Here is a 21,918-nt window from a genome sequence, read left to right on the forward strand (position 1 = left end):
AACCAACATCAGAGCTGGTGCACCAACTATAGCTGAAAAGTGTACAATGGCATTGCTTTTTGGAGTCAAACTTCAAATAAGCACTTCAAGCTGAGATACTGCTAAATGAGGAGCAGCTCAAATACATTAAAGCAATAAAATACATATCAATGGACTATATCCATTGATGTTTCACTTTAATCAGAAACCACAGGTATATATCCTGATGGGTATTACAGCAGGTTCAGTAATAGGACCTATAAGCTTAACTTTGTAATTTAGACATAGAGTATTCTGTATATACCCATACTTTGTAATTAAGAGACAGAGTATAGCCAGTACTGTATCAAGTATAGTACAGCAGATCTTTCATTAAACAGTATATTTCAAAGAAGTTTGAATACCTTATTTTTGGGTCTGAGTGTTACCCTACACTTTCCTGAAATTGCTACCAAGAAAGAGTGCCTGTGCATGGAGTGGTCCATTCGTAGATTCCACCTGCAAATTACTACTAACTGCTAGGCCGCATCTGTACTTGCTATTGTTTCACACAGCAAGTACCGGTGCAGCCCGGCAATCACAGTCAATACGCAGGTAGCTCCCGTGGAAGGACCGCTCCCTGTGGTGACACTCTAAGAAATATCTTTATGCATCTTTTAAAAGTACAACAACAAAATCACATGAAATTAATGGAAAATGCCATCCACCACAGCACTAAATACTCACTGTTTACGGTACCTGCTAGTGCATTTATATTATTCAATCCCACGGTGGCCCCAGCCAGCCCCTGCAGAGTGCCTAGAGAGGTTAAAGAATTCATGGCAGCAGAGGAGTTTGCAGTTGATCCAGCCACTAAAAATGAAAAACATATAAAGACATTAGAAACTGGACATTACATCTTATATATGTATCAGATTGATCATGTTTAGCCTTATCATTACATTTTTGCAAAAATGCAATTCTATATAAGTAAAGTACCGGTATTATATATGATTAAATACAATATTCTGGAATGATTATCACCTACATACCAGGTAATATCCCTATAATCGGACCAAACATCTTATTACATATATCTACCACCTAGATATTATTTTCGTAAATGGCCTTGACACAAAAAGAACCATACAAGCAGTTAAAACAATGTTATAAGGACAGAGGCTGATACCATAACATTAAAGGGACTCTGTCACCAGTTTTCTGCTGCCCTCACTATAAGGGTCCATTCACACATCCGTATGTGTTTTGCGGATCCACAAAACACGGACACCGGCAATGTGCATTCCGCATTTTGCGGACCGCACATCGCCGGGACTCTCATAGAAAATGCCTTTTCTTGTCCGCAATTGCGGACAAGAATAGGACATGTTCTATTTTTTTGCGGAACGGAAGTGCAGATCCGGAAGTGAGGATCCGCAAATGCGGATGCGGACAGCACATTCTGGCACCATTGAAAATGAATGGATCCGCACCTGTTCCGCAAAACCCCTATCAGACTTGATGTTTGCATTTGAATTAGAAGCAGCTGGACAGGGAAAGCCAGGAGCTCATGAATATTCATCACTCATCATTATTTTCTAGAGGTGTTCTATACAAGATTTTTGGCAAAATGGCTGGATCAGTTAAAGAAAGTGACCCAGAATTTTGCTAAGGGGATCTTTCATTAGTTTATGTTTCCCTTAGATAGGATACCATAAAACTGGTCTCTTTAATCCATTATAATAAATTGATAGGGAATTCTGATAGCTATTCCCACTGAATATGTTCGCTGTGACTGACCGCGTTTATCCAGAGAGTTCGGCAAAGCCAGCCGAACTGCTGGCTGTCAGTCACAGCGAAGGGGCAGGGCAGGGGGCATGGTTACCGTGACTTGAAGCAAGGAGGCCGCTGCCCCCTTGACTTTAAGCATGGCTAGAGGAGCGCGCCGGCAGGGGATGAAAGAACGTTTTCTGAGCTTTAGCCGCATCGGCCTTCAGGAAGAAAATTATCATCGGAAACACGCTGCGGGCTACACGCAGGTACTGCTGGCGGCTTGGGATGGTTTTTGGAGGTGACAGGATCCCTTTATTAATACATTATTGGAATGGATTTATATCATTTATGGTATTGGTCTCTGTTCTCATAACATTTATTTGCTTTTATAGGTTTGAGATTTTTGTGTCAAGAAAAATTGCTTAAAGGGGCAGAGTTAAATAAAAACATGACTGGCCCCTGTAAATCTGTTAAATTAACAACAGAAGCAAACCATACCTCTTTGCTTCCCTGCTGCTTCCAACAACGTGCTTCAGTCCTTCCTGCCTGCAGGATTGACGTATCGTACACAGAGGCCACCAGGCGGCCAATCACTGCCTCAGTAGGATTCGGGAGGTCACTACTGAGGCCATTGATTGGGTGCAGTGCTGACTTGTGTCTACAGGACGTCAGCGCTAGTGCTGAGCGCAAATATTCGAATTGCATATTTTAATCGCGAATATCGCCAGTTCGAGAATTTGCTAATATTTAGAATATAGTGCTACATATTCGTATTCGCGAATAGTGTTGAATATTCTAATCACGAATTTATCGCAAATATATTACATTGCCAATTTCCGCAATCAAGTAAACAATGACGAAATCACAAATTCTCAAATTTACAAATTTATGGCGAATATTCGGCCAAAAATTTGCGAAATATCGCGAATTCGAATATTGCCTATGCCGCTCATCACTAGTCACCGCTACAGCCAGGGAAACAAACAGAGATGGAGAGGACTAGAGTGCTGGAAGTGGAAAGGAAGACAAGGAGTAAATATGGCTTATTTTGTTATTTTTGCAGGGGCTACCTCAGCTTCTATTTAATTCAGACAAGCCTTTAATAAGACAGAGATTGATGGGCAGGCGTCACAGTTTTATTTTATTAGGAAATTCTGCTCCAAAAGAATATGTAGGTGGTGGATATTCTAGAATGGAACGTGTTAAGCTCTGAACTGCCAGAAGTGTCTGTAATTCTGGCCAGGATTCATCGTACAAAACATATTGTACATGGAATCAAACTGCAAAACATTTGAACAAACCGAAATGGGAATCTGTGAAAGAGAGGTGCTTGCACAGCAGAAAAATGTAATATCATAATAAAGGAAGGCTCCCTTCTGACAACATGAAGCCAGAGGTACCGTTCACAGAGAATATGAAGCCATAGCCAGGCACTTGTTTCATCTTCCAGTTCTTATCATTGTCTTGCCCTTCAAACATCTTAAAAGGAAGACATTAATAGATCTACCCCTATCTAGTGTGGAAACGTAGATTTTTTTCCCTTGCTCTCTCAAAAAAGCTTTGAGAGCAAAACTTACTTCTTCAAGATATGGGAAATATTACATAAAATATGAAATATTATTTTACATATCTAAAAACTAGTTTGCATTATGATTTTACATTTAAATTTTTACAAAAAGGAAAGCTAACTTGAATCATATAGTAACACTATGAATCTTGAAAAACAGTACAAAATGTGGTACATACGTTAAAAGACAAAATAATTTTCTTTATTAACAAAATGCCTTCATTTGTTTCACTGCCAACCCCTATCAGACTTGATGTTGCCATCAGAAAAATATGCTGGCTTTAAAGCTAGTCATTAAAATAAGATTTGCTCAGTTGTCTTCAATCCATTTTTCCCCATTGGGAGATACAAGGAGGTGGTCAGGCTGATGTCATAGACCTAAGAAAATTGTCAAATCCCATCTAAACTGGCGGAATTAGAGAACTTTGCTTCCATGGAGATAAACTGTGTCAGAGGTGAAACAGGCTTGTTGTTGGAGGGCCAGAGGGGATTGGTGTCTTGCTTGACATTTATCTTATGTCTATGACCTATTAAATGAAAGGCCATTTAACTGTATCACTTACGCAATCTTTCCTTATAATTTTTAGATTATTTTTTAGACAGCCTTTAATTTAATTTAACATGATGAATATAGCTCAAACTGATCCTGTTAATAATATTGCATAACTGCAGCATATGTGAAGCTCCTTCATATAGCCTCAAAATACTAATAGGTAGTATCATTACCCTAATTTTCAGATACCACATCTGACAAATTATGCCAACAGAATGGATCTGGCATTCTGAGCAGAAGATTGCCTATTACCAAATTGTAATGCCATCCATACCAACAAGTGATGCAGTTGTCAAGCTAACAATTCCAATCAGCAATCTAGCTCTGTACAATGAAACTTTTTTATAAACCCTATTATCTTAAAAAAGCTAATTTTTACAGAAACATTCATTATAATACACAAACTACAAAGCATAAACATTAATCTTTCATATATGAGTCTTCATGTCCTCCTCTTCATTCCTCCAACCTCATATCTCCAATCTCTTTCATCTCTCTAGTTTTAAAGCCGCACTACTCAATCGTTTTCTTGCTTGACTGACTAAATTGTGGCCCAGTTGAGTTATGGAGTGAAATTTATTTGGTCTTGCAAAGGAACTATTTTTTTTGTCAAAGAAGGAAAACTATTGCTGACCATTAGCTCTCCAGCGTGTGGAACTAGCAACCAAATCCACAAATCTCAGCTTAATATTCAAGAATTAAAAGTAATATTCAAGAAATATGTCACTTGGCCTTCATAACCCATCTAATCCACTTGGATCTCAGGTCTATATATACACCATCTGATGCCATATCTACAGATTCACACTCAAAGTACCATCACTTCCCACAGTTAGTCACAATATGTGCATCATGAATAAATTGGTCAGTGTCCTTATCCTACATACTTCTCCCTATCTTTATGCAGAAAAGTCAACCTAGATGGAAAATGTCCAGTCTGAAATAATCAGTATTTGGGAGATAAATAAAGGAGCAGTGCTTAACCACCTCAGCCCCCAGTGCTTAACATTTATGTTATAAAGGAAAACCTGGTTACAATGAATGACATGACAGAGACATCAATATTATCAGTACACAAGGATGCAAGAAATGAAATATAAAGTATGTAAAATAAGGAACTAATCTTCTATGAGGCATTCAGTAAAATATATCCCTTATGCTGGCACAGATGTGGCACTGTCTACCACTGTGTAACCTACATATGTCGGTGCAGTCAAAGAGGTTTCTGGGCTGTGTAGTTGAGAGATGTAATGACAATGCCTTAGTAGCTTATCTCTGCATGTCTTTATTTGATATTTATTGTGCTTCTTACCCCACTGACATACTACGATTGCACAATAGCAGAACTTTTAAATTGCATTTCTTCAGTAGTTCCCAAGACACTAGATAACACGTACATAGCTGTATTGAAATGTGCCTAGTACGAATTGCTTAGCCTCCTAGCATATTTGAGAAGCACCACAGTAGGACTGGATTGTGCTCCCTATAATGTGTAGTCACTAAGGATCCCGATATTTATTCATGGCAATTTTTCCAATGTCTCTGCCAATAATGACAGTGGAATACAAGTCATAAAATATTTATTTTTCTAATGCTTTTTGTCATGCAGAGGAACATTATAATGGGGTTGTTAAAGCAGTGTTATTTATCGTGCATTATATATCATTTGTAAAATGTGTCTGAATGCAAATGTATATGAAATGATCTAACAAAATTAATCCTAGCAAGCACTGACTTTACATACTGAAAAGGCTTATCTTATGTCACAGAAGCTCATCTTATCTGAAGCTAGGCTTATGTAATGTTAGAATATATTCAGATAAAATAAAAACGTAATACAGAAACATAAATATAGTAATAGCATATAGTAAAATTATTATAAATATGTAAATAAGAAAAACACATATTGAGTACTACTGTGTCTTGAAGTTTAATTAAAGTTTAAGTAAAGTTCTAATAAAATTCATTTGCATACTCGAATCCCATCAAGAGTTACCCTCAATATACTAAGTTGACTGTTAAGAGTCATATGAGTTCTACAAATGCAACTGATACTGGGTGAACCATGTCAATATAGATTTATAACTCATTCAGGGTTTGTTGGCTGACAGTCCATATATACAACTGTAATGGCCACTAGTATTGGTCAACCATGTGAATACAGCCATTGGGTAGGAGTGTAAGATTACTTATAAGTGCCAGAGTAGAATATTAAAAATGTCATTAAAGATGACAACAGAGATACCTATTTCCAGGAAATTGTGGGGAGGGATCTTTTTAAGATTCATCAATAATTGGTAAGTTAAAGGGAACCTGTCATCAATTTTATGCAAATTTCACTGAGGGTAGCATAAAGTGGCTAAACAAACAAGGATTTCAGCGGTGTGTCACTCATGTGCTAAAAGTAAGTGGTTGCCGAGACCCAGCATCATAATCATCGCAGCCTGGGCCTGGAAAAGAGTCAAGGATGCCTCAGAAGAGTCTTTTTTTTTTCATGAGTTACTGTTCTCCCTGACACCTGCTGATTATTGGCAGTCATTCCTAAGGAGAAAACTAAGGAGAACACTGTATATCATCAGCAGGTGGCAGGGAGAGCAGGAGCTCTTGAATAACCATGACTCTTCTCACGCTGTCGTGACTATTTTTCAGTATCGGGCTGCATTCACTTATTTTTAGCCCATAAGTCACACACGACTGAAATCATCTGTCACTACTTTATGCTGCCTTCATCAAGGGCTGCATAAAGTTGATGACAGGTTCCCTTTAAGTATAATGTTCTTTACAATAGAAGTATATATTGGGGGGAATTTATCACTCTCTGCACTCTAGAATGCTAGAGTGTCAAAAATTGTCTAATAAGGCTTTGAGACTTTTTGGGCACAAAAATGTTGTGGCTTTTTGCATTTTTATTCCACTCACTCCAGTTTTGAAAAATAGGTGAGGAAGTGGGTATGGGTAGCCATGATAATTCCTTACACTAAAGTAAAAAAAAACAACTCATTTTCTCATAGAAAAACTTGAGTAGCATTTTAAGATAAAAGTGTTGCTTTAAAGATGAGCCAAGCTTATCAAACATGCAACATTTGTTAAATTTGTCATAAAGTACTCCAACACAGTCTCAAGGAAAAGAGACTTCAAATATTAACCTCATGATAAATTCCCCACATAGCATTTAACCAAGGATCATTATTTTCCAATGATGCAGCAATTCAGTATCCCAAAAGTGTAATGACCAGGCCGGGCCAAGACAAAGAGTATATTTTATAGACTACGTAAAAATTTTCATATTTTATGTACTAAAATCTTCAGGCCAAAGATTGGAGTAAGTATTGGTTTTGCTCTGGTATGCTTTCAATTATTTTGAATTCATTATACTCAACTACTTTGAAGTGTTAAAGCACAGCAAGTATGTAACAACTATATTTTCATTATTTTAATGTGATACTTCCATGTAAAGGGGGAAAAGGGCATTAAACAGGGGACATCCTAAATTTACTAGAAAACAGAAAAAAACAATAGCTACAAAAAACTATTGATTCTCAGTCTTACTACCGCAATATTTTTTTCACTCCCTGAAAATCCCTACTAACCCCTGCAGGTAAAACATTTGGTAATAATATGTTATGGTTCACTTTTGCTACTTTAACTACTTTGTCTGCCCTTTTTCAAGAATTAGTTGAAAGAGATAGTGACACCCGCGCTAAGGTCAGTGTGATCCTCCCTCTCCCTGGGAGCCGCTGCTGGGTATCTCAGAGGAGTCCACTGCTGTGATTAACTAACAATGTACACAACAAGGAAGAAACTTCCGATCAGAAAGACCGGAGTGAGATGCCCGCGATGGTGAGAGAACTAACTGAGAAATGTAAACCTCAATGGAGCATGTAATATGCTTTACCTTCAAATAGAGTGGAGTCTCTTTTACCTGTCCGCCAATAGGGGGAGTGGTGTTAGTGTCTTCGTGCCTTCAGTATCCAGCTGAGTGGCTTTTGAAGGTTCTTGCTCAACCTTCCAGCACGGCGTCGCGCTGGCTGGCAGCAGACACTCGTGCGAGGGAGCTTGCAAATCCGATACCTGGGACCTTCAGTATGTGATGTCACCGCAATTGCTACTGGTGCCTCCAATAGACAAAAAACCTCCACTAAAATTGTACTAAAATCTTCAGGCCAAAGGTTGGAGTAAGTATTGGTTTCACTCTGGTACACTTACACTTTCAATTATTTTGAATTAATTATACTAAACTATTTTGAAGTGTTAAAGCACAGCAAGTATGTAAAAACAATATTTTCATCATTTTAATATGATACTTCAATGTAAAGGGGCAAAAGGGCATTAAACAGGAGATATCCTAAATGTACTAGAAAACAGAAAAAATCAATAGCTACAAAAAACGATTGATTTTCAGACTTACTACCGCAACATTTTTTTCACTCCCTAAAAATCCCTACTAACCTCTGCAGGTAAAACATTTGGTAATACTATGTTGTGGTTCACTTTTGCTACTTTAACTACTTTGCCTGCCCTTTTTCAAGAATTAATTAAGCTGAAACCTGTTGCCTTCCCTACTGTAAAATTTGGCTGTTGCTGTTTTCTGGAAAACCACTGACCAGGCTTCAAGGGACCCATCAATTCCAGAAAATGGCAAATGATCTATAATAAGTTCAATTCGGTTCAATATGTACAGCTGGATGATTGGCCAATTCAGCATTTCGGAGAAAAAATTGAAAAGGAACAAACTAGCGGGATGTACCTGTTGTGTTTTGTCCACACATCTACTAAGATCAAGACTGAACAAGGGATTTGTATTGGAGGTTTAGATTCTAAGTGAGGAAATTTATGTGGTGTAATCTGTCTTTACCTACTGGTGCAATAAACACCCTCGGTATCAATAGGAAATAATTGCAGTCTTTGGAATAGACATATTAACACAGTTGAAATAAAAAAAGAATAGGGAAAAAAAGATGTTTAACCTAGCAGGGGAGATGAACAAGGGCAAAACTTAAAAAAGCCACGGATGTAGGAAAGGACATGATGAAATTGGAAAGAGAGAGCTAGCAAAGGTATCATTAGAACAAAATAGGTTAATGGGAATGAGTGCTGTTAAAAGCATTGCCCAAGGGCTTCTCTTTCAGATACCAAGAGAAAAATATTATCTTATAACTGAAGTATAAAAAAGTGAAAAGAACAAAGTGAAGTGGAAATAGTGGATGTGAATGTTGTAAAATGTGTCTGCTGTGCTTCGTGCTTTAAGGCTTTATTCTGCTTAATGTACTTTTAGAACAGCGTACATGGTTAATGCACTCTTCTCATATTTAGACACAAGTTGAGGAATATAGCAGAATTCACTGTGGGCAGGTGTACCACCAGAGATTTTATAGAAGAACATAGTATTAATAGTAAACCATATAAAATGAGAGAGCTAGGCTTTAAGGCCTAGATAAAAAGAACACAATATACAGGAGTACTGTATAGGGAATTTTAATTACTATATCCTAATACATGGGTGATCATCCACACCCAGATTTAAGGATTTACTGTTGTTGCCCAGTGTATCCATCTGCATAATATAAGCTGCCATTTATGACAATCTTGACCTGTAAATGTAGGTTGTCATAAAACTACTGATGAATCTAACAGAAAGCGGTAGGGAATTTGAATTGTAGACAGAACTAAAGTGTTACTATCAAAACAATCCCAACTGTGAATGCACAGATTGCTACATATACAGTAATACTTATATATTAGAAGGATGCCATTTACCCACTTGACAGCCCAATGTTTTTACAAAACGTGGTGCAGGCGACATTTATCTAAAAAAAATGCCCATCCATAACCCTCTGCTTTCATGTCTAGCTTTTCCAAAGTACACAGCCCATGGTTGAGCCTTCTTAAGAAGTCCTCAAAGCTTAATACAATCCCCTTAGAGTGTTTTTTTCACAAGTGAACAGAGCTGATTGGTGCTGTTTCTGGGGAAAAAAAGCTGCAAACCCTTTTTCTAACCCAGGACAACACTTTTAAGAGTTCTAGTAGGCAAAACAATTTTTTTCATTTGGGAAATATTTAAGATCCAAATCTACACACTACATTACTTGAAATAACAGTGTTCCCTTTAAGAATTTATCCTTTTAGAAGTGAACCGCTGTGGTGAAATAAGTGGTCTCCCAGGAAGCCTTTAATTTGGAGGAACACGTACTGTACTATATTATTTAACAAAACAATAACAGTTTCACCATATGCATTGCACTTGCTAGTTGTTTCTTCTATTCCCAGACACCAGGGAAGACAATGAAATAACAGTGATTTACTGTATGGAAACTGCTGCTACATTCATTTTAAACCAATACATGATATGAATACGCATGGAAATGGAGAAAAATAATTAAGCGATGAAAGAGGTACCATCATTATTAGATAATCGCAACCCCAGGGCATTGGAAGTGCCAAGTGCTCCATGTCCCATGGGGACTAATTATACAGAGCTAACCACACCTCCTAATTTGAATCTGCTCTTTAGGAATTTTTATTTTTACTTTGGTGAGAGCGTAAGGAACAGTAGATGATGATTTAAGAGCTGCTGCTTGAAGAAAGAGGAGCAGCATTTTACAATGCCTGGGATACATTTTCATGAGGAAGTAAATGTGACCAGCATAAAGTAAGAGATAGAGATGTCCTACAGTTCACTGTAAGATGTCACATAAATTCCACTGTTCTTCTTCTCAGATTAGCCTATGCATACAGCACATCATCTATAAGGTTGAGGGGGATATGATATCTTCATATAAATATGTAAATGGTATCTCTATCTACCTAGATCAACTTGGCTTTGTATAAAAAAGTTTAATGGAATGGTTAGTTGAGCAACAATTTGCGACTTTTCCCCGCTCAATCCAGGTCTAAAAAAGTGGGTATGGTGTGGGCGGGGAAGGAGATGGGCTGGCAGGCCCGTCTCATTCATCATTTTCTTCACCTGTTTTAGGTGTAGAAAATTTTCTAAATGTAAGACAGCAAGGAATCACAGCTATGTCATTCATACACATAAGATAGCTGTTGACTGAACACTTCTCTGGCACCATCTTCCAATGCCCTGATACACATGCACGTTCGGCAGAGTAATTAACACGGAAGAGGACAGTATACGAGTACAGATGGATGTGGATAGATTGGAGGCTTGGGCAGAGAAGTGGCAGATGAGGTTTAACACTGACAAATGTAAGATTATGGACATGGGAACGTATAATGCAAGTCACCCGTACATATTAAATTATTTTTGTGAACAGCAAACTTCCCTGCAGAAACCAGTGTCAGGCAGCTGCTGCCAAGGCCAATAAGATAATGGATTGCATCAAAAGGGCAGTCCTGCCACTAGTCAGACCACACATGGAGTACTGTGAACAGTCCTGGGCTCCTGTGAACAAGGCAGACATAGCAGAGCTGGAGAGGGTTCAGAGGAGGGCAACTAAAATAATAACTGTATTACAGTACCCACGAAAGAATATTAAAATTAGGGTTATTCACTTTAGAAAAAAGATGACTGAGGGGAGATCTAATAACAATGTCTAAATATATCAGGGGTCAGTACAGAGTACTCTCATCATCTATGTATCAGTACATCTCTCTCATCATCTATGTATCTATCTCCTATGATCTATCTATTTATAAAAGAGTTCATGAGGGATCCGGATGTATTTAATTGATCTTGGTTTGTATTCTGTCAATTTCCCCAAGATGGGGAAAACTGTCTCTACCTCATGAAGGTTTTTGCCTCTAGATCCACTCTGAAGGATAATAGGATGAACAGGATGGACACGTCTTTTTTCAGCCTTACATTACTGTGTGTTGTGAATACTAAAGAGAGAGGAATTTTTTTGCCAGACTAATGCTCCAGAGAACAAAAGGATCGAGCAGTTGAAATCCAGCTCCCTAATCCTTATCACCCCTTACATCAGCCGAGGGAAACTCGGGAGGCCAACATAGTTGGCTGGCTGTACCTAAATCAACAGGTTTGGCGGACATATATATAACTTATAGGGTCAGCTTTAGGCCTCTTGCAAAAACGTAGCCGTTTTTGTGGTCTGCAAATTACGGATCCGCAAAACACAGATACCGGCCGTGTGTGTTCCACATTTTGTGAAACAGTACGTCCTGCCCTTCGTAAGAACTACCAATTCTTGTCTGCAAAACAGGCAAGAATTAGACATGTTCTAATTTTTTTTGTGGGGCCACGGAACGGAAATGTGGATGTATATAGCACATGGACCGAAACCACGGTCATGTACATGAGGCCTTATTCAAAATATCATCCAATATAATAAATTGTTACTGATCTGGTGCCTGATATATCACAGTAATATATTATAATGTTTAGTGCATATACAGTACTTCAAACATGCTAAAATTTTGCATACTATCAGGTGTATTAATACTAGATTTGTTCATTTCTACAGAAAGCTGTTGACCTTGGTGATCATTGACAGGTGGGCTTTCTCATTTAGATATGCGTTCTTTTTGGGGCGTGGCTTGTGAGTGCATGGAGTAAGACGCACATTTCACTGCTCCTGCCAAGATCCTGCTCATTTACAGTGAAAGCGCACTCAAAACTGCCTGAAACTACTTACCTAAGGAGAGGAAGGTGTCCGGTGACTGCAGTGACAAAATCGGAGCCTGAAAATGCAGAGGAAATCGTCCAAACTGGCGCAACAAAACCGCATGGAGAAAATCCAAGATGGCGCCGGAAGTGGAGAGGGGTCGGCGCGGCAGGAGTTGGTGAGCCAGAGTGCGGCTGCTAAACTTAGTAGATATGCCAGATTGGATGGTGGAGTGGGCGATTCGGCCAGTGATAAAGGGACTGATATTCCTACCTCCTCTGACCAGGAGGACGGATCCATGGACGGCGATGACCCGGTTTTCTCTGGTCAGCCGGGGCCCAATTCTGCGGTCCCTGAAACAGTTCCAGCAGGCCTGCGGGCTGATTCTACAAGGGAGCCCACACTGAAAGATATAATGGTGGCGGTGGCAAGCTGCAACAGTACCCTCAAAGTGCTTGCAGTACAAGTTGGCAGCCTGAGATCAGATGTGTCCATAATCAGGCATGACCTGCATAAGATTTCTGAGCGTACTTCAGATCTGGAAAAGAGGGTGTCCTCACTGGAAGATGTTATTCAGCCCCTGCAAATGGCGTCAAAAATGAATGGGAAAGATATAGCTGCCTTATACGCCAAAGCGGATGATTTAGAGAACAGATCGCGGAGGAATAATTTGAGAATTGTTGGAATGCCAGAAAAAACAGAAGGGGCCAATGCTACAGAGTTTGTGGAGAAATGGCTGCACCAGTTATTCCATGAGAAGGGCCTATCCTCCCTGTACGCGGTTGAGCGGGCGCACAGAGTCCCGTCGCGGCCGCTCCCGCCAGGCAGGCCTCCTCGCCCCATACTGGCGAAGATTTTACACTTTAAAGATCGGGACACTATCCTACGCCAGTCAAGGGATAATGATGAGATGGTCATGAATGGGGTCAGAGTGTCCATTTATCCGGATTATTCCAATGAGGTACAGCGGAGGAGGAGCAGATTTATAGATATAAAGAAAAGGCTCAGAGTGCTACAAGTTCCATACGCCATGTTGTTTCTGGCCAGATTGCGAGTGGTGGCATTGGGATCCACCAGATTTTTTGAGGACCCTGATGAAGCGACACAGTGGCTGGACGTCCACGAGAGGCAATTGAGAAGTGGGGCCCTGGACACTTGAAGGAAACAGTTTGCAGTTTGTGTTCACTTTATATGCATAGGATTGCACCTTAATGTCACTTGAACGTTATACCTGTTATAAAGTGTATTGAGTGTTGCTACCACACGGTAGATCCTGATGCAGGAGTAGGAAGTTGGGATAAGAAATGTATTTCCCAGTTGTGGAGAGGATTCTCTACCTGAGGGAGAGTGTTGGAATCAGAAATGATTTTTGTTCAGCATTGGGCATGGTGCTTACAGATTGCCCTGCGTTAGAGTTGGATGTTTGGGAGGGGGGGGTTGGGGTTACTGTTCAAAGTAGTCTGATCACTGGGGAGGGGGAGGGTCGGGGGACAGGTCAGAGATGGGTGAGGGGCGTGAACTATGCGAGAGTGACTTTAGTATGGAGTGTGAGATTCAAACATGATGTAATCTTTCATCATGACACAGGTGATTAAAGTGTTGAGCTGGAATGTGAGGGGAATGGCTGATGCACGAAAACGACAATGTATATTTCAATATTTGAGTCGATTTCAGCCGGCTATCTGCTGCTTACAGGAAACGCATTTGTCAAATGATAATGTGCAGTGGCTGAACAAAAATTGGGTAGGACATGTGGTACATGCAATCCATTCCTCTCACTCCAGGGGCGTAAGTGTGATTGTGCATAAAAGTATAAGGTATGAACATCTGAAACAATGTGTGGATGCTGAGGGCAGGTATGTGTGTGTAGTGTGCAAGATTGATGGGATCCAGGTGGTGTTGGTGTCAGTGTATGTGCCTCCACCTTTTGCTTCCCCTTTAATAAGGGATATTATGACTTTTGTGGCGGACTTCCCTGGACTGCCGTGGCTGCTAGTGGGGGACTACAATTGTACATTGAATGACTCCATAGATAGATGTCGGGTAGAAGGTGCCAGTGGATCACCGGGGAGTGTGGCTCTAAAGAATATTATGAGGGAAACTGGCTTACTTGATGTTTGGAGGCTGCGTAACCCGGATAAGCGGGTGTTTTCATGTAGATCTGCTACGCATCATTCACTATCACGCATAGATCTGGCTTTGGTTAATGATGTTATGCTGCCATTGATAAGAGATGTTATTTATCACCCTCGGGCGTTGTCTGACCACTCCCTGGTGCAGGTTGATTTGTGCCTGGGCGTGCTTAGGCAGGGACCGAGGTTGTGGAAATGTAACCCGCATTGGCTGAATGTACTGGGGGATCTGTCTGAGATTACTAGGGAGATCAGGGAGTACTTTTCTATTAATGGAGGGACGGCTTCAATTCACGGAGTATGGGATGCCATGAAAGCGTTTCTGAGAGGGGTATTGATCAAAGAAATAAGTAAGCATAAATCTAAATCCAGAGAGGCGGATGTTAAAGCGCATGTACAAGTGACTGAGGCTGAAAGGGAGTTTGGTAGAACCCCCACCATGGATAATAGTGAGGCGCTGGAGGTAGCTCAGGAACAACTGAGGTGTCACCTACTACAGGCTGCGGATAGGAAGCGTAGTTTCTACCGCCAAAGATCCTTTGAGGAGGGAGAGAAAGTTGGGCATTTGCTCTCAGTGGTATCTCAGGCACAGAGGGGTTCTTCTTGTATACAAGAGCTAATGGATGGTAACGGAAATAGTAGCCAGGATACAAAAGGGATATTAGATATTCTAAAAGGGTTTTATGTCTCTCTCTATGCTTCTAAGGCGTCTAGCTCGGAGGAGGCCTTGTCCGCCTTTCTGGCTGAGGCTCAGCTATCAGTGTTATCAGAGGAGGATAGAGAGAGACTGGAAGAGCCGATCACGCTGGAGGAGTTGGAGGCAGCTCTTGGGGGGATGGCGAATGGTAAGGCGCCGGGGGCAGACGGTATACCAGTGGAGGTATATATAAAATTGCAAGGGATACTTCTCCCTGAATTACTAAAGGTTCTTGAATATTCTCTGGAGACGGGTTCGCTACCACATTCTATGCAGGAGGCTATCATAGTAGTTATTCCTAAGCCTGGGAAGGATCCCAAAGTTCCTGATTCTTATAGACCAATTTCGCTATTAACAGCGGATGTGAAGCTCCTGGCAAAGGTGTTGGCAAACAGGTTGTCCAGAGTAATACTTACTATAGTGCACCCGGATCAAACTGGCTTTATGCCTGGGAAATCGACTGCTATAAATATCCATAGAGTATATACTAGTCTGAATATTCCAGCAGATAATGGGGCAGATAACTTGCGTTAGACGCCGCTAAGGCATTTGACAGTGTTGAATGGAACTACCTATGGGAAACATTGAGAGTCATGGGCTTTGGTACTCGATTTATTCAGTGGGTGAAAGTGTTGTATTCAAGCCCAAAAGCACGGATCAGAGCTAATGGGGGGCTGTCAGATAGCTTTTCTTTGTCCAGGGGCACCAGACAGGGGTGCCCATTGTCACCCTTGTTGTTTGCGTTAGCAATTGAACCACTTGCAGCCCTTATTCGCCTGTCACCTCATATTGTGGGGTTTAGATATGGTGAGACGCAAAACAAAGTGGCGATGTATGCTGATGACACTATGTTATTTTTGGGTGACACTGGGGGCTCTCTGGATGCGGCTATGGCTTTAATAGATAGATTTGGTGGCTTCTCTGGGCTCCGGATAAATTGGCAGAAGTCCGCCTTGATGCCGGTTGACGGACAGGCACTCTCTGGTGTGCAGGCAGATAGTTTGATACCCTGGGTGGGCAAGTTTAAATATTTGGGGCTATATATAACACCTAGACTGCTAGATTTTGAAGAGCTTAATTTAACCCCTTTGCTAAATACCTTCAGGCTTAAGGCTAGGACATGGGGTAGACTCTTTTTGTCAGTAGTGGGTAGAGTGAATCTCCTAAAAATGGTAATGATGCCTCAGTTACTATACATATTGAATAATGCACCTGTATGGATCCCAGTGGAGAGATTTAGGAAAATACATTCGATATTTAGAGATCTCATCTGGAAATATGGTCAAGCTAGGATTAAGCTGGAGACGCTGCAATATCCCAAGTCTGAAGGTGGCTTGGCTGTCCCTAACGCCTGGATTTATTTCTTAGCCTCTCAGTGTCAACACTTTAAGGGTTGGATGGAATTTCAGCTACCAGATGTGACGGGGAAGATACTGCAACACTGGTTGGGTAGTAGGGATCTTATGGGTATTCTGGAGGGCGCAGGGATGCATGGGGGAAGAGAGAAAGTGACGCTTATTGAGCTTATGAAAAAAGTGTGGGCAAAGGTGAAATTGATCAGGGGAGTTGGTGGGGTAGGAGAGCTTTCCCCATTGTGGAACAATAACCTGTTGCCAGAATTCATTTCTCTATCAGGAGTCCGAAATTGGGAATCCCATGGAGTAATGAGGATAGGTCAATTGATTGAGACTAGTATATTTAAATCATTTCAAGGTCTACAGCAGGAATTCAACATTCCCAAAGTGTGGTTCTATCAATATCTGCAACTGAGACACGCATATGAGGTCACGATAAGGAAGGGATGCACTATTGCAAAAGTGGATGTGGTCCATAAACTGGTTCTCCCAGCTGGAGGAAAGAGAGGTTTGATATCACAGGTGTATACTCTGCTTTTAGACAAATTTCTGGTAGAATTCCCCCTTACTAGGATGAGAAAATGGGAAAAGGATTTGGGGGACATCCCAAAGGAACAGTGGGAAGATATATTGGAGGCAGTTCCGAGAGTGTCTGTAAGTGAACAGGGCAAGTTGTCACAACTATTTATCATCCACAGAGTTTACAAAACTCCAGTATTTTTGCGGAAAATTGGGATTAGAAATGATGACAATTGTCCAAAATGTATGGCGGAAGGTGCAGATCTATTTCATATGCTTTGGTCTTGTCCAGTGCTAAGTAGATATTGGGATGAGGTGTTGTCTTTGATTAATCGTAACCTGGTGTTGAGGGTGCAGAAGGACCCTAAGATATGTTTGCTGGGATATGTGAAGGAGATTGGTGGGGGAGAGGCGGTCAAGGTGGCAGTTGGGAGACTACTGTATGTGGCCAGGAAATTGATTGCCTTTAGATGGATCCAGGGGAGTCCGCCAACGGTGGATGAATTTGTGAGAAAGGTGAATGATATGTTAACATTAGAGAAGGGAGTGTTTGTTAGGAGGGGATGTCCCTTGAAGTTTGAAAAGTTGTGGAATGAATGGTTGTCTCACACTCATGTTGTAATATAAAAGATCTTGGAAATTCATGCTCTGATCTGGGGAGGGGGGGGGTTTGGCTGGTGGGGGAGGGGGGGTGGTTGCTGTTGGGGTTATAACAGTCAAATGACTTTGTAAATGATTTGTCTATATCTTGGTATATTCATTATGTACAATGATTGTAGAAGATGTAACAAATATAAGGACAGATGATAATGTTTTTATAATTGTGTATATTTGTGATTCGGAGGGGAGAAAACTCCAAGAAAATTGTGATACAAAATGTATTGTGATATACCAATTTTATTTGAACAATAAAAACGATTTGATTGAGATATGCGTTCTTTGTTATTGCCACCTATCTGTATTTTTAGAAGGGAGTATTGTATGTATGTTCTCTATGGCCACCATGGAGGCCACTAAAACAACCACTACTGATTTATGTACTCATTGTAAGCAGTTAGTAAAATATGTCCTTGCCTCCTCCACTGAAATGCCATTATATAATTCTGTACCATCTTTGCTTGACTTGAATATTCTGATCGGTGTCTAGCACTGGTACCACAAACCTTTTTTAAAGTCCTAATTTAAATAACATTTAAATTCGAAAGAACAGTGCTGAAAAGAAGCCAAATACTTACAATAAGCATAGTTACAGCAGTGATGATTTTAAGACCAATTATACAGGGCCGCAATGATCCAAAGTATTTTGCAGATGTAGATATGTTCATTAAGCTGAATAATTTATGGACTTAATGGGAGAAAAGCAGAAGGAAGGGAACACGAAGACATCTGAATGAAATGATCACTCTTCTTTAAAATTTTAAATACTTCATAAGCTACATTCTCTAATATTTAAATGATCTGTATGGATGTGCATTTCTGGCATATTTCCTCACAAGATAAGTTATAATGTCCTTTCGTGTACATTTCAAATGGGCATTATAATAGTTCCAAATGCAATATTTAAGAACAATTTTACCGTGCAGCAAAAAGACACTTTGTAGTAAAATATTAGCTGATACATTTCAGAACTACGTTGGGTTTGTGGGAATGCCAAGAGGTATTGGCGTATGTTACCAGTAGGACATTTGCCACAGGGAAATAACATGCCACTGGTATGGCAGACACTCAGCAAGATGGGAGTTAGGATCTTCTTATATCAAAACTGCAGAGCTATGGTGGGTAAGGGTATATCCCATCAACGATTTGTCCAAGGATGGAGGGGTTGCTGTGCACTAATACCAGGAGCAGGGCTCACTCATCTTCATTGTAAGGCCATGTAGGTGACACATCTAGAATAAGAATTTTGCTCAATTGTGGGTTTGTGCCCCACTGTACTTAGGGTTTATTTGCCGGATACAATTAGACATTTCTTCTATAAAGATAGACTTTCTGTGGAGAACTACTAAAATATCACAAATAGAGCAAACATACATGAGATAAAATAATTTATAAATGCTCTCCTGACTTTGCCTTGGCAATTCCTCATCTTTCTTTTCCATTTTCATCCATGAAACTCTTGGTGTTCACATTTCTATATCATTAAACTGTCCAGGACCATTTCACATGTGACACTGGTTACATGCGTTAGCTGTGAAATGCTTATACATGCTGTTTACTGGCATAGATAGTAAATAGATTTCTCTTCACGGGAAATTGCATTGTACTAATGTGAAGCAGCCTGGCATTTACTCATTGTTAGAAGAACTGACAGCTATGTGGTTTCACCTGAAAAAAATCCACTATTTTTATATCACCCCAGGGCCAAATCACCAATACGTTTGATCCCTATAATAAATGTCACTAGGGCTGGAGCAAACTAATGGCTACTGTCTTTCATTCAAACAAAAACAGCTAGGAATTTAATAAGACCTTTTAAATCTGCACCACATATCCAGAAAAGCAAATGCTTGGACAGTGGTCTCCAAATACATACGCATTTTAATGGATACAGTGATGCAGGGAAGATAAAATGAAAAAGTGGTCAACATAATTGCACGGTACTCATTGATAAATATGGTGCAATTATGTCCGTCAAGAATTCTCTATGGCAATAACAACAAGGTCTATAGTGAAACAACTTATTGAAGCTATCCCAGTGGAGCAAGAGACAGGTCACTGTGCTGGACACTTGGCAATAGGCAAGTTCAATACATAGTGAACCTGTCATCATTGTGACTTATTGCACAGATCTCAAGCAATTTACCAGGCAGTGACCCCTTATTTTGCTGGGACGCTGTCATAAAGTCTGAAATTCTGCTGATCTAATTTGGTCAGAGGAGATGAAGCAGTGTAGAAAAAAAGGACACATTCTAGCAAAGTTCATAGAAATGCAGCAATTTCTGCTTATTAAGCTGTCATAAGGATTTACAAATAAAAGCCGATACCTAAAATTGTATGGCTATAATTATATAAATGAATAGAAATGAACAGATATTGTTAATAATGTTAAATAGCCAATCTGGTCTTAATATGCATGATATTTTCTGGATCATTAGTGAGTCTGTGTGCACAGCACATGTGACACCATGTGACACCAAAATGACAATGGCTGCCAAGCTTTGGATTATTTATAATTTGGTGGTACCTTGCTAACAAAATCAGTTAGCAGAGGGAGTAATGTGACAAAGATGTTCAAAGATCAAATGAAATGGCTATTACTAGTAAGTATGGACATTTTGCATAACTTAATGAAACAGAGGAACCAAATTAAAAGTCTTGGGGGAAAAATAGTTGATTAGGTTTTTCCATGCTAATGACCAGACCATCTAAACATATTCATACATCAACTCAAACAAGAAGCTAAAACAAGCTAAGCTTGTTTTAATTAAATTTACACTTTGATTTTATTTATCTTTTAACACATCATAATTAGAGATGAGCAAATCGAATCTCGCGTGGCGCAAGATTACATCATCACTCCGGCCGGCGTGATGATGTCATACATCACCATGCCGGCAGGCGTGATGATCTAATCTCGCACTGCACAGGTTTTCAGCCGAGATCTTCAAGCAAGATGTCAGCGGCCGGCCCGTCGTGAACAAATGGAGGCGGTAAGTTTGATTTTAAAAAAATGTATTGTTCATTTTACACTCATCATGTATGAACGCGACATCTGAGGGGTACAATGACGGGGGCGGCGCTATCGCAGCTCCCTGTCATTGCACCCGCTACTTACAAAAAAATGCGCTTCGTGACGAAGTAATTTGTCGCAAAGCAATTTTTTGTGTGAAATTCGGCGAGTCTTGGACCAAGCTCTGGGTTCAGAGTCAGATTGGCCCCCCAGAGTACCAGAGGATCCTCAGGTGGGCCCAGGCTCTAGTGAGCCCCAAAAGCCCAGGAGAAATTTTTTTATAATTGGAACTGCCTTTGGAGCCAATCACTTGCTAAAATGGGCTTTATTGCTTTGATCCAAAACCTATATAAACTTTGTTGATGATATAGGGGTTGGGCATCAAGAATAATTTCCTCAAGAGGGCCCTGGGTAATTTGGAATCTGACAGTATCTCTCTGCCGTATGCCTACTGAATTACCAAGGAATGGTTGTTATAAAAAGGGCTCCTCTCCAAGACAAGGTGTTATTATAATAATGAACTTGAGAACTAGCTCAAAGGTCAGATAACCTTGGTTCTCACTCACTCACAAAACCACTAAAAAAAACTAAATTTAATTGGAAATTAATCATAGGCATTGCCATTTTTAAATACTAAGCACTATCCATGCTGCCTGTACATTCCCTGAAGATCCAGGCTTCTGATCCTAGGGAAACTTGTCAGAAGATAGGGCTAATATTATCAGGGTGAGGTGAGGGCATAGGCTCCAGTGTCAGACAGGCGTCACCCTTCTCAGTGCGGGTGCTCCTCTTTGCTGACGTTAGGGTATAAAATACAACAGACATTCATCCAGCTAAGTCAGTTACTATAGGTCTGTATAGTAACCTCTATCAAGACCAGGGATCCACATATGATGTGATGATGCCCCTACCTACTGAGTCAAAACATGTTAGGAACTTGACAACTAGCTCAAGGATCACACAAGCGATATCTTCTACCTGTAAAAGATTATTCTCCTATTTCTTGGTTCTCACTAACACAAACCCACTAAAAAACATTGCCAATTAGTCATGGCCACTGCCGTACAGAGATTGCCCATCTCAGAGCGGGTGCTCCACTTTCTTGATGTTAG

The 21,918-nt window shown here is 40.3% G+C and overlaps 1 protein-coding gene across 24 annotated transcripts in view; it reads right to left on the reverse strand.

The window, feature by feature from the left end:
• Nucleotides 1–21,918, reverse strand: part of CELF2 (CUGBP Elav-like family member 2) — a 453,132-nt gene that overhangs the window by 19,045 nt on the left and 412,169 nt on the right. For 17 of the 24 annotated variants that reach the window (XM_040413246.1, XM_040413282.1, XM_040413263.1 and 14 more), the window contains one exon: nucleotides 706–831. In XM_040413246.1, the coding sequence (XP_040269180.1) occupies nucleotides 706–831 (126 nt within the window). The remainder of the gene's footprint in view (nucleotides 1–705; nucleotides 832–21,918) is intronic. The other 7 variants (XM_040413278.1, XM_040413281.1, XM_040413269.1 and 4 more) reach the window with 1 other exon arrangement.

The sequence above is a fragment of the Bufo bufo genome, chromosome 1, assembly GCF_905171765.1.
Source record: "Bufo bufo chromosome 1, aBufBuf1.1, whole genome shotgun sequence".
Classification (NCBI taxonomy): domain Eukaryota; kingdom Metazoa; phylum Chordata; class Amphibia; order Anura; family Bufonidae; genus Bufo; species Bufo bufo.